General features: G+C 41.0%; 1 protein-coding gene across 2 annotated transcripts in view; it reads right to left on the reverse strand.

Annotated features, from left to right (window-relative positions):
• The window catches only part of dync1i1a (dynein cytoplasmic 1 intermediate chain 1a), a 229,551-nt gene that overhangs the window by 98,305 nt on the left and 116,839 nt on the right, over positions 1–14,407 (reverse strand). For both annotated transcript variants that reach the window (XM_078227973.1, XM_078227966.1), the window contains 2 exons: positions 8,720–8,882; positions 5,684–5,783 (listed from right to left, as the gene is read on the reverse strand). In XM_078227973.1, the coding sequence (XP_078084099.1) occupies positions 5,684–5,783; positions 8,720–8,882 (263 nt within the window). The remainder of the gene's footprint in view (positions 1–5,683; positions 5,784–8,719; positions 8,883–14,407) is intronic.

Here is a 14,407-nt window from a genome sequence, read left to right on the forward strand (position 1 = left end):
TATACCATTGGACAGAGCATTAAACAAATAATTATTGGAGCTTGTAGTGAAGGCAATGTAATTGTAGAGGGTTTTAATCTTCATAGAGACAGGCAAATTTGCAAGAGCAGTCCAGAAGAAGTTTGTAGAATGTTTCTTAAAGCAGTACACAGTGGAACTGACTGGGGACGAAGCTATTAAATCTAATATTATGTAATGAGGCAGGTTAATTTGTAATGGCACAGTAAAAGATCCACTGGGAAATAATGATAATAATACCATCGAATTCCATGTTAAGTTTGAAAGTTACATACTCCAATTGCAAACAAGAATCTTAAACTTAAAGCCAATTACATAGGTACAGTTCATCAGCTACAATGAAGCAACATCAGTGCAGAAAATAAGGCTCAAGCATTTGCAACAATCTTCAGCCAGAAGTGCAAAGTAAATGATCCACCTCGGCCTCCTCCAGAGGTCCCAGCATCACAGATGTCAGTCATCAGCCAATTCAATTCAGTCCACGTGATATCAAGAAATTGCTGAAAGTACTAGATACTGCAAAGGCAATGGACCCTGACAATATTCCGGCAATAGTACTGAAGACCTGTGTTCCAGAACTTGCCACGGCCCGAACCAAGTTGTTCCGGTAGAGCTACAATACTGGTATCTACCTGGCAATGTGGAAAATTGCCCAGGTATGCCCTGTACACAAGAAATAGGACATATTTAACCCGATCAATCTACTCTCGAACATCAGTAAAGTGACAGAAAGGGTCATTTCACTGTCAAGTGGCACTCACTCAGCAATAGTGACACTGACAATTGGTGTTCTGCCAGGGTCACCCCGTCCCTGACCTCATTATAGCCTTGGTTCAAACATGGACAAAACAGCCGAACTCCAGAATGTGTTGATGTAACTACTCTTGACATCAAGACAGCATTTGACCGAGTAAGGCATCAAGGAACCCTACCAAAACTGGAGTTAATGGGAATCAGGGGGAAACCCCTCTGCTGGTTGGAGCCATACTGGCATAAAGGAAGATGACTGTGGTGGTTGAGGTCAATCACCTTAGTTCCAGGACATCACTGCAGGAGTCCCTCGGGTCCTAGCCCAAACATCTTCAGCTGCTTCATCAATGACCTTCCTAACATAAGATCAGAAGTGGGAATGTTCACTGATGACTGCACAATGTTCAGCACTGCTTGCGTCTCCTCAGATACAGTCTATGTACAAATGCAGAAAGACCTGGACAATATACAGGCTTGGGCTGATAAGTGGCAGGTAACATTCGCACCACAAGTGCTAAGCAATAACATCTCCAACGAGAGAGTATCTAACAACCGTCCTTTGACTTTCATTGGCATTACCATCACTGTATCTCCCACTAGCAACACCTTGGGGTTACCATTGACCAGAAACTGAACTGGACTAGCCGTATAAATACAGTGGCTACGTATAAATACAGTGGCTACCAGAGCAGGTGAAAGGCTAGGGGTCCTGTGGCGAGTAACTCACCTTCTGACTCCTCAAAGCTTGCCGACCAACAAGGCACCAGTCTGGATGTAATGAAATATTCTCCACTTGCCTGAATGAGTGCAGCTCCAACAACATTCAAGAAGCTTAACACCATCCAGAACAAAGCAGTCGCACAATTGGTACTCTTTCTACAAACATTCAATCCCTCCACCACAGATGAACAGAGGCAACTGTGTGTACCATCTACAAGATTCACGGCAGGAACTCACCTAGGTTCCTTAGGCAACACCTTCCAAGCCTCCAACCAAGTTGTAGGACAAATGCAGCAGATACTTGGGAACACCACCACCTGGTAGTTCTGCTGCAAGTCACTGACTATCCTGACTTGGATCGTTCCTTTACTGCTGCTGGTCAAAATCCTGGAATTCCCTCCATTACAGTGGGTGTGACTGCACCTCAGGTTTTGCAGCAGTTGAAGAAGGCAGCTTACTACTATCATCTTCTCAAGGTCACCTGGGCATGAGCAATAAATACTGGCCTAGCCAGTGATGCCCGCATCCGTAAATGATTTTAAAAAAAAATCAAATGCCTTCAAGATAAGCAGCGGGGTTAAGTAGGGCTGCGTCTCAATACCAACTCTCTTGGGCATATTTTCCTCCATGTTGGAGCTGTACGCTTTCGTCAACTCAAATGGGGGTATCTACCTGCATACCAGAGCTGAAAGCAAGCTTTTCAGCTTGGCAAGTCTGCACACCAAGACCAAAGTGCGTAATGTCCTCATCACAGAATTGTTAGAGCGCAGAAGGGACAATCGAAGAGAAGGGACACAGAACAGATTCAGCTTGTTGTGTCTGCACCATTTTGCCAAGTAATCAATTCTGTGAGCTGCTGTTTGTTAATGACACCACACTGGCATCCCAGACTGAAGTTCATTTGCGACAGCTTGTACATCTGGGCTTGCAAGGGGTTTGGACTGATGATTAGTGTCAGGAAGACATAGACACCAGGTATAGAGTCCACCTTTCATCACTATCGACAACCTCACTCTGGAGTTCGTTGACAGCTTCACATATCTTGGATCAACAATTACCAGCAACCTGTCCTTTGATACAAATGAACACCAGGACTGCTGAGGCAGCTGTCATGCTAACGTTGTGTGTGTACCATCAGGAACATTTTGATTTCAGAAAATGGTTCACCATCAAGGATGAAGATCACTCTGGAAGAATTTGTGCTTTAAAAGATACTGTTGCTGAAAGGGTTATGCCGGGTCTGCGATTGCTGTTCCTGGAAGAGATATCCTTCTACAAGAAAAGGTAATTTTATAGTTTTAAAGAAGCTGAAAACCGCTTGAACCTGGTGGTCTATGCACAAAGTGGGTTACATGGTTGTTTATGGCTATGAAAAAAATCCATGCCTGGAAAACTGTGCTTAAAAGTTAGTTTTGGTTTCATTTTGAAAGGAAGGACCACCAAATGCTTGAGAAAAGACAGGAGCCTTTTTGCAGCCGAGAGCCAGTCCACAGCCAGAAGTGAATCGAAGCTGCTCCCAGATTGCTATATGAGCTGGGATTGAGCATTCCTCGAGTCCGCTTGAAAAGCAGTGCAAGAGTCATTCATCGTTTTGCAGATGAGGGCTGAGACACCAAGCGTATAACCCGAAAGCCATTTCAAGAACTCGACCATCTTTCCTTTTCTCTTGAACTGTTGATTTTTAAACTTTGGCAGAATTCCTCTATTTTTATTTTTGGTATGTGTGCAACTTAGGGTATCTTGAAAGAGTAATTAGTATACATCGATATTTCAGACTGTTGTTAATTGCCTTTGTATTTGCCAAGACTGGTTTTATCATAAATTTGTTGTTTGCTGAAAGAAGCCTGGTTAAAGTCTCGTTTGTTCTGGGTAACAGTAGCAAAGGTAAACAATTGTTTTTTTTGGTGAGGAAACCAAACTTTTAAACTAATGGTGCATGCAACCTTGGAGTAGTGGGGCTAGTCAAACGACACACACCCCCTATCCTGGTTGTAACAATACCAACAGCAAACTAATGGGATACATAAACGGTGGCACGTACCAGGCCTGTGTTCTCAGCACACTCCTTTACAGTAGCCAAGCATTGACAACTTAAGCAAGCCAAGAAACGCAGCCAAACAGCTTCAACCTCCTTTAACACAAACAAATATTGGGCATCTCCTGGCAGGACAGAGTGCTGGATCTGGACATACACCAAAGTGTGGGATACCCAACATATTTTTTCTCTTGAATTAGTGGCAACTCCATTGGCTGGGTTTTGTGAGCTGAATAGATGATGGCCGCATTCTCAAAGATATGCTCGTTATCAGCACATGACCAAAAAAGTGTCCCACATCTGCAATGCCAGATGTCTGCAAGCGAGACTTGGAGTTGACCGGGATCAGAGTTGATGCATGGGAAGTTCTTGCTGCTGACAAGAGTCAGGAAGGGTGTGGAAAACGCAGAGGGCAAAAGAAATGACTAGGTGGTGGAAAAGAGCCAGCCAGAATGAAAAACATCAGGCAGCCTCAGGCCAACGCTATTTGTCTGTGTCAGCTGCAGAAGGGACCATCACTCATGAATTGGCCTCTATAGCCACAACTGACATAAATATACATTATGCAAAATGTCAATAGGTTAACTTTTTCATTTCAAATCTTTTTAAATTGAAAAAAGCATCGACATGCACCAGTTTTGAATATTCAGCTTTTCAGAAATAGCACTTAAAGCCACTAAATTAGGACAGAAGTTAACAAGACTTAAATATCAAGACTGGCTTAGTGAAATATGGTTCATTATTTCATCAACTAAACCCAACAACTATGCACCCTTTTAAACCTGGAATCCACTGAACGCTGAATTTAACAATTTCTGGACCAGAAGCATTACCCAATGGAAATGGAAATAGGCGTTGCTGAAAGCATTGTAAAAAAAATATAATCGATTTCCAATGCTAAATTTCGGCATTATTTTTAGGTGGTAAATTGTTTAAAAAAAAACAAATTGCTCTCAAATGTGAAACCCATAGCCCCAACAATAGCTACCCCACCAAAGATTTCAGATTATTTTCTCATCAAAGATTAGATGAGAACATGCTGTGCTTCACATCTGTGAAATTATGATGCATGCCGCATACTGTACATCGTGTTGACATAATTGTTCTGGAATATATGCATCTATGGACTGGATTTTCAGCAAAAGCAATGAAGGATGTGCAGTTTTGATTTGGTTTTTATGGGGATCTGGATCTTTAGTTCCAAAAGTGAAGATGTTATCTCGAGCCAACAACTCATCCAAAACTCAGTTGGATCTCCTATTCGCAACAGAAACTTCCAGGCACAGATCAGCCTTTGCAGTCGACAACGTACTAATTAGAACTCTGCCAAATACCCCAGCTGGTGAACATGGTCATCTTCACCTCAAAGGACGAACAAGACATTTTAAGAAAGAATTGAAGGTCCTGGAGACAGTGCAGAAAAGATATACGAGAATGGGTCCAAGGTTAAAGGTTATAATAATGGTATTACCGTTAAGAGCAAAGGAGATTTGATGGAGGTGTTAAAAATAACAACGTGTTAGGCAGAGTGAATAGAGAAACTGTTTTTAATGGATGGCTGGTTGATAACCAGAGTGCATAAATTTAAGGTGATTGGCATAAGAATCAGGGATAGCATCGGGCAAAGCCCATTTAAATGCAATAAGTGTACAAGGATTTGAAATGAAACAAAAACACTGTGCCAGAACCCTGTTAAAAGTTGACAATATTGTAGACATTAGAATTGTTCCAGGGATTTATCCAAGAGGTGATGAGGATCCCTTTAAATATTGCTGGAAATGACAGTTACCCAAATTCTGCTGGTTATGTTTTGCAGGCAGCTTGGTAAATCACACTGCAAGCGGAAACCAAAATGGAGGCTGGATCATGAAGCCAGCATAGAACTTTTACTTAAATTTCTATTGATCACTTTCATGGAACAGAAGCAGATGAATGGGCCTCTGGCTGCCGATGTCTGTTTTCTCACTCTTTTTGAAAATGGGTACTACATTAGCCTGTTTCCAATTCACTGTTACTTCCAGAATCCTTTCAGTAGTTGCTAGTGCCTTGAAGAAAGACCACTAACAGTGTTTCAGCTTGAGTAACAATAAATCTTTATGGGCACATTTAAAATCTATCATTCCTTGCACAGATTACAACTTATACAAAATTCATATCTACCTGAAGTGACCAATCCAAACAGGTTACAACTCTATGTTTTGACCAGTGCTCATCATAGAACTGGCGGTTGAAAGCAAGGTTTAACCCAGCTTGGAAGTCTCTGCATGAAAAATAAAACACAAAATAAAACATTAACCAACAATAGCCAAATTCATAGGTTCATAGATGATTACAACACAGAAGGGGCCATTCGGCCCACCATGTTCACACCATGTCTGACAAAAGTCTGACTAGACTAATCTCATTTTCCAGCGCTCGGCAAATAACCCTGGAGTTTACAGCAGCATAAGTGAATATCGAAATACTTATGTTACGAGAGTTTCCTATTCAATCGCCTCTTCAGGCACTGAGTTTCAATCTCTAGATGAAAAAGTTTCTCCTCAATTCCCCTCAGTCTTTGAGCTCTTGCCTTAAATCTATGCCTCCTGATTATTGACCTGTCTACTAATGGAAAAAATGCCTTCCTATCCAACTTAACTATGCCCCTCATAATCTAATATACCTCTATCAGGTCCTTTCTCAACCTTCGCTGCTCCAAGGAAAACACCTCCAGCCTGTTCAATCTTTCCTCATAGCTCAGACCCTCCAGCCCAGAAAGCATCCTAGTAAATTTCCCCTGCACCCTCTCCGTTGCAAATACATCCTTCCTATAATGTAGTGAGCAGAACTGCATGCAGAACTCCAGTTGTGGTCAAACCAACATTTTATACAGTTCCAGCAATGACCTCCCTTCTCTTATATTCTGTGCCTCAAAGTATCCCATATGCCTTCCTAATCATCCTGTTGCTCTGACACCTTCAGGGATCTATGGATCTGCCCTCTCCCTCTGATCTTCAGTACTTTCCGGGGTCCTACCATTCTCAGTGTAATCCTTTACCTTGCTAGCCCTCCCCAAGTGCATTACCTCACATTTTTCCAGGTTGAATTCCATTTGCCACTGTTCTGCCCACCTAACCAGTCCATTGGCATCCTCCTACAGAATGCGGCTATTCTCCTCACTCTTTACCCCCTATCACTTTTCATGTCATCCACATACCCCCTACATTTAAGTCCAAACCATTGATGTACACCACAAATAGCAAGGGCCCCAGCCAAAATATTTTGGTGTCAAGGTGGTATGGAATTTCCCAGAGCATTGCCCCCCCTGCAATCCACAAGCAGTCCCTGTGGTTATCTCTCACGATTAAGCCTTGAGCACGCGTGCCAACTGTTTATTCATAAATGGAAGTTACAGCCAGATTTCATCCTAACCTCAATCCGGGGATCTAACGGATAGCCCCAGAGAACAAATGCCCACTTTTGGCCCCTCCCTGTACCAAGGTACTGAGGTGAATGTAATGCTCCAAATATTTATATAGATAAGACCATCTAGGCTGAACATTATACAAAGACATTGCATTTGCTCTGGAAGCCATTAAGACCTATCATATATTTCCATACTATATGTGTTGTACTTGGGAGGATGATTTTAATTACTGGAAATGGAATGAGATTTTGATGGGTTACACACACTTCCACATACGCAAGTAACCAAAATGTAGTGCTTCAAGATTGCTCCTATGTGCAATTCACTTCATTACACAAAGTATCTTTGTACGCAACTGCATCTGCAAAACTACATCCAAATTGTACTGATGTTAAAATGACAGTCATAAATTACTAGCAACTTAATCTCTGATGTGCAAAGTGATAGAACTTAGCAACAAGCTGTTCATCAGTCCTTAAAGTTTGGGTTCTGCCAGTGTCACCCAGCTTCAGAACCCATTAAGCTTTAGATCATACATGGAAAAAGAGCTGAATTCCAGAGGTTAGACAAGATTGACTGTGCTTGACAATAAAGTAGCATTTGCTCATTCAAGAGCAAAATTCAAGTCCATGGGAATCAGGAGGAAAATTCTCCACTGGTTGTGGCATACCTAGCACATAGGAAGATTTGTGGTGGCTGTTGGAGAGCAATCATCTCAGCCGCAGGATATCACTACTGAAGTTCTTCAAGATAGTGTCCAAGGCCCAACTAGCTGCTTCATCAGTAATGTTTCTTCCATCATAAGGTCAGAATTGGGATGTTTGCTGATGATTGCGCAACCTTCAGCATCATTCACAACTCCTCAAATACTGAAGTGGTCCGTACTCACATGCAGCAAGACTTAGAGTGATAAGTGGCAAGTAACATTCATACTGTACAAGTGCCAAGCAATGACCATCTCTCCTTGACATTTAATGGCATTACCATTGCTTGAATCTTCCATCATTACCATCCTGGGGGTTTCCATTGACCAGAAACTGAACTGGACTAGCCATATAACACTGTGGCTACAAGAAAGCCAAGTCAGAGGCTGTGAAATCTGCAGTGAGTAATTCACCTCCTTATCCCCCAAAGTCTGTCTGCCATTTACAAGGCGCAAGTCAGGAGTGTGCTGGAATACTCCAAGCCTGATGAATGCAATTCCAACAATGTTCAAGAAACTCAACAGCATCCAAGACAAAGTTTAGCATTCATTCCAACACCATAAATATTCATTCTCTCCATGTGCACCATTTACAAGATGTGTTGCAGCACTTCGCCAAGCTTGTTTTAACAGAACCTTCCAAACCCACAATCTTCACCACCTAGAACAAGGGCAGCCGGCACATGGGGCCACAACTACTTGCAAGATTTCCCTCAACCCTCTCCAGACTCATGTACCATCCTGGCTTGGGATCATATTGCTATTCTTTCACTATTGCTGGGTCAAAATCCTGGAACATCCCCCCCCCCGCCCCCCCAACAGCATTGTGGTTTTACCTACAACACACTGACTGCAGCAGTCCAAAGTGGCAGCTCAGCTCAGCCTTATTGACAGCAATCAGGAATGGGCAATAAATGTCTTGTTAGCTATGTTCACATCCCAAGAGGGAATAAAAAATGAGCATCTAAGATGACACTGCCTACTGACAATTGTCCTTACTGGAGTTATGCAGGTTGCACATCTTATGGTTTAATTACATGATAATTCCTCCAATAGATGTATTAGAATTTCAAAGTGATAAACATACCCCTCTTTTTCATCCAACTCCTTGCCACCATAATCAAAGAAGAGGCTAGAATCTTCAGCAAGAGCACGTTCAATGATACGTATGTTATGGTCGAAGAAAATCAAAAATTCCTCCGAATGAAGAATTTGCTGCTTCTCCTCTTCGGTGAGCTCTCTCGGAGAAGCTTTAAAAAAAGGGCTAAAAGTCTCAGAAATATTCAAAAGGATTAACATACAATTTTCTGATTATTACAATATAGCAGACATTAAAATGACCACAAAAGCAACAATAATTATTATCCTGCCAGTCTTTCAGTATTCATCTTGATAAGTCCCAAACTTCATGGTTTGGCTATGGTTTAGTAAGAAGTTTAACAACACCAGGTTAAAGTCCAACAGGTTTATTTGGTAGCAAAAGCCACACGTTGCAATGATGCAGGGTTGGTGAAAATTGATCATAGATCTGGAGTACTTTTTCAAAAAATACAATTACCAAGAATAATCAAGCAGATTATCAAACTGGAAGGCTGGTGTATAATTACCTCACACTTCTGTTAAGAAATATACATCGCATATTATTCTTTTCTGGTTTTTGTAGAAATCCAACAATGCAGTCTTTCATCTGGATTTTTTCAGAAGGTCTCTGAACAATATTCTAAGGCAGACTGTAATGCTGCAACAGCTGGTATTATCTACAGATATAAGTGCACTGCTTTGTATTTACATGGATTACAGGAGTAGAAACTGCAAAGACCAAATGGTTGCACAAGTGAAACCTTTAATTCAGATTCTTAAAATTTTCTAAAATGTGCCAAAAAGTTTATACAGGTGTAAGAATCATTTCATTCAACTGATGGTGCTGGGGCAATGGACATTTTCAAACTACAGAGGGGCTGTTGAAGAATCTTCAGGAAATTGGATTTTTACCTTTAAAAATTACAACCATTGCTTGGCAGGGAAGTGCTTGAAATTAATCTGTTCATTGTTCAAATTGTCCTCAATATCAGATTTCTGCTGAGTACAGATTTACTACATCGTTAATTTTAAACACTCACCGTGCTTGCTTTATTATTTGAAACTACATCACTTAGTACTTTTAAGTTGATAAAAACAATTTGTTCAAGTGGTAGAAACATTTAACTACCTACTAAACTAAGCATGGAAGTGTCAGAGATCATAACAATAATATGTTAAATTTAGTGGCCCAGAGTTTCCACTTTGGGTGCAATTATGGTTCATGATTCCATAATTCATCTGCATGATTAGAAGTGTAAGATCTTCCATAAAGCAGCAAAGACAGGTAGCACTGTAAGATCTAATTGTTTTCTTTTCCTTAAAAGAATATAAGTGTGGTGTTATTCACTTTCGAAGAGAAAAGCAAAACTATCTTTAAAAGGCATGAAACTTCTATCTTGTTGTTCAGAGTGTCTTGGGTGTACTCATATGGGGAACACAGAGCAAGGAATTGCATGCAAGTACAGGAAGCAATTCAGAAATGAAATGCCATGTTGGCCTAAAATGGACATAAGGAAGCTTTGCTACAATTGTATTGAACTTGAGTGAGACCACACCTGGAGTACTCTGTGCAGTTTTGATTGCCATACCTCAGGAAGAACAGGGAGTAGGCACCAGGTAGGTTTCTAGAATAAGAATGTTGTTCTGTGAGAGACTGAATAAATTGGGCATATTCTCTCTGGAATATAGAAAAATGAGTTATAATCGCATGGAAACATGAAAGACTCAAAGGATTTGACAAAGCAGACACAGAGATGGTTTTCCCTGGCTGAGGCATCTAGAATAAGGTTCATGATTTAGGAATGACAGCAGGAGAGATTTCTTTACTCAAAGGATTGTGAATCCTCAGAATTCTCTAGCTCAGAGGGTTGTTCCATAATTGAGGATAGACTGGCTGGGACAGATGGATGTTTGGTAACTCGGAATCAATAGATATGAGGAGGAGAGGTGATGGCCTAGTGGTATCATCACTAGACTATTAATCCAGAAACTCAGCTAAAGTTCTGGGGACCTGGGTTCGAATTCTGCCAGGGCAGATGGTGGAATTTGAAAACAAAAAAACAATCTGGAATTAAGAATCTACTAGTGGCCATGAAACCATTGCCGATTGTCTGAAAAAGCCACCAGGTTCACTAATGTCCTTTAAGGAAGGAAATCTGCCATCCTTACCTAGTCTGGCCTACATGCGACTCCGGAGCCACAGCAATGTGGTTGACACTCAAACTGCCCTCGGGAAACTAGGGATGGGCAATAAATGCTGGCCAGCCAGCGATGCCCATGTCCCACAAATGAATTTTTTTAAAAAGTAGAGTTGAGGCAGAAAATCAGCCATAACCATATTGAATGGTGGAGCAGGCTTGGGGGACAGCTGGTCTGCTTCTGCTCCTATTCCTCTAGGTGGGACTATGATAGGCATTTGCAAGGTTATAGATGCCAAACTGTGTGACCACATAACAGCTACTTACTGCATATTACCTTGTGCAATGGTTCTTGAAATCTCACATTTCTCAAGATTTTTTCTGCATTTTTCTCAGCTTTCATTTTAGTAAATCAAGCATCTCATGTCAGAAATAAGAGCTTAAACAGACTACATATTTTTCTAATTTCACACTTCACAATTCCATTAAAATTATTTTTGCATCATTTAATATCTTCATTTAAAGTTTCAATATGCTTTCTGAGAATGCTTTAATTTCCCCAGATACCATGCAGTAAGCTGTACTAGCAAATATTTTTCTTCACTTTTATTTTATTTTTAAAATTATTTTAAAAAAGGTCAAATTTCAAAACCTTTATGGGACAAAGAAGTGAGTCTCTTTCTGAAGCAGAGAAGATGTGGGAGTCAGAAAAATGCAGGTGCTCTTTTGTAGTATTAGGTGGGGAAGTGATGGGCAAGAGACAGAATTAGAGAAGGAAGGGAGAGAGAAAGGATAGAGATTTTGTTTCATGTTAATGAGACTAAAGTATAACTTCAGCAAGAACACAAAATGGGATGCAGCTAATTGACCACACCTTATAAACTATGTGTAATGCTCCTCACACTGAAGTTAGTGAAAAAGAAAACTGGGGCAGCATTTATAACAGGTGGTCAATTAGCTATCACCTGTTCTCTCCATGTAGAACTTAATTGCATCCGCAACATCACTTCAATTATCAACAGAAATAAAATGGTTAATTTTTAAGCCAACTATTTATCCCCGTTTGTCATTTGTTGACAGAAAGAGACAAACGTGGAAACCAGTCAGATAGATTCTAATTTCGAACAAAGCCAAAAGTAGACAAAAACAAACAAACAAGCAGATAAGCGGTTTCCATTCTAACACTGAAGAGACAAATGACGGAATTTTACTGCCACGCCTGCCCCGGAATCGGGGCGGGTGCAGCTCGCAGAACGGAATTCTCCATTGGCCTCGGGCAGGATTTTACGAGCCTCGCCAGAGCGAGATCATAGATCATAGAATCATAGAAACCCTACAGTGCAGAAGGAGGCCATTCGGCCCATCGAGTCTGCACCGACCACAATCCCACCCAGGACCTACCCCCACATATTTACCCGCTAATCCCTCTAACTACGCATCTCAGGGACAATTTTTAACCTGGCCAATCAACCTAACCTGCACATCTTTGGACTGTGGGAGGAAACTGGAGCACCCAGAGGAAACCCACGCAGACACGAGGAGAATGTGCAAACTCCACACAGACAGTGACCCGAGCCGGGAATCGAACCCAGGATCCTGGAGCTGTGAAGCAGCAGTGCTAACCACTGTGCTACCGTGCCGCCCGAGATCGTAAAATACCGGCCAAAATCTCTGAAGGAACCAGGTGGGCGAGGAGACCAGGAGGGAGGCTGGTTTTCTGAGTGCCTGTGACATCTTAGCACCCATTCTTTTAGAAGGAATGTATGGTGGTTGCTTGCAAAGAAAGAATAGCAAAAGACAGATTTTCGTGGAATTTTCAAAGAGGTAGTAGTAAGGATAGTAATGACAGAGGAGGAGAGGATGGGGTAATGAAAGCAAGGAGGTGGCACGGTGTGGGGAGAAGGCATGAGGAGTGGTTGATAAAGATGCTGAAGGAAGCCACCAAGGTAATAACTTCCCTGCAAATCTCAACCCAAATACAGCCTGAAGGAATGGCAGTATGCCATGTCACTCACCACTGAAAAGAAAAGACAGAGAAAAGCAGAAGAGGACAAAGTTAGAGAAGAACAGTTGAGCAGAGAAAGAAGTATGCCAACCAAGAGGTCATAAAGATTCAATAGCATACAAATATCAGTGATAGATAAGACAATGACCATATTCTCCATTTATAATGCTGTAGAATATCAAAGCAGTGAACAAATGTAAGACATGTTGTTAATATATTAATTGTATTTAATTACATGCAGCTGGTGGGTTTCAACTCTGGATTTACTTGTGCTCCAAAAAAAAGCAACAGACTAAACTAGTTGTTGATATGTTTATAACGTGCAGGCCTATGAATTAATGTTATAAAAAGTATATTAAGATTAGCTCAACACATATCTGTATTTTACTTCTTTCTCCTTATGTTGAACATCTGAATTTTCCAAAAGATCATGAAAGAAAGTAATTTTGGGACATAACCAGTGCAGTTTTTTTTTCTTTTATTATCTAAAGTTTATATTTAATGTTTGGAGGGCTACCATTAACCAGAAACTTAACTGGACTTGCCATATACATACTGTGACTAGAAGAGCAGGTCAAAGGCTAGGATTTCTGCAGCAAGTAACCCAACTCTTGACTCCCAAAACCTATTCACCATCTACAAGGCACAAGTCAGATGTATGCTGAAATGTCCACTTTCCTGGACGAGTTCGACTCAAACAACATTCAAGAAGCTTGACACCAGGACAAAGCAACCAGCTTGATCGGCACCCCTTCCATAAACATTCACTCCTTCCACCACCAATGCATAGTAGCAGCAGTTTGTACCATCGATGTGATGCACTGCAGAAACTCACCAGGCCTCATTAGACGGCAGCTTCCAAATCCCAACCACTACCATCTAAAAGGACAAGGGCAGCAGACACATGGGAATACCACCACTTGGAATTTCGCCTCCAAGCCACTCACTATCCTATCTTGGAAATATACCACTGTTGCTTCGCTGTTGTTAGGTCAAAATACTAGAACTTTCTTCCCAGCCCCTCAGAGAGTATACCTACACCACATGGACTGAAGCGGATCGAGAAAGCAGCTCATTATCAACTTCTCACAGTCAACAACGTCCACAACCCATGAATAGATTTTTAAAAAAATCCTGATTATATTTGATTTATGAATCATGACGACTTAAAAATTATATTGCCTTGGTGATAACATTGTAGTTACATTATCTGACTCATCCTTGATCCAACCTACACATTGATTTGATTTCCACATTGGTGTGGTATAAAACCTGTTTTTATTGCAGTAGCACTTGGAAGGAGTTGCTTTTGTTTCAGCTTCAGAAACAAAATTAAATATTAGACGGATGTATCAAGTAAGAGGTTAAATCTTTAAATCCCAGTGAATATTGGATTTCATTATTCGGAAAGAAACTCCCAACACTTTCCAGCAATGTTGCAGCAGTGAGTGTGTTAAGTCCATTATAATTGCAACCATAGTTTTACATAAAAACTATTAACCATTCAGCACATTTCAAATAAAATATTGGTAATTATTTGCCAAATGTGTTT

The sequence above is a fragment of the Mustelus asterias genome, chromosome 2 (genome assembly GCF_964213995.1).
Source record: "Mustelus asterias chromosome 2, sMusAst1.hap1.1, whole genome shotgun sequence".
In the NCBI taxonomy this organism is placed as follows: domain Eukaryota; kingdom Metazoa; phylum Chordata; class Chondrichthyes; order Carcharhiniformes; family Triakidae; genus Mustelus; species Mustelus asterias.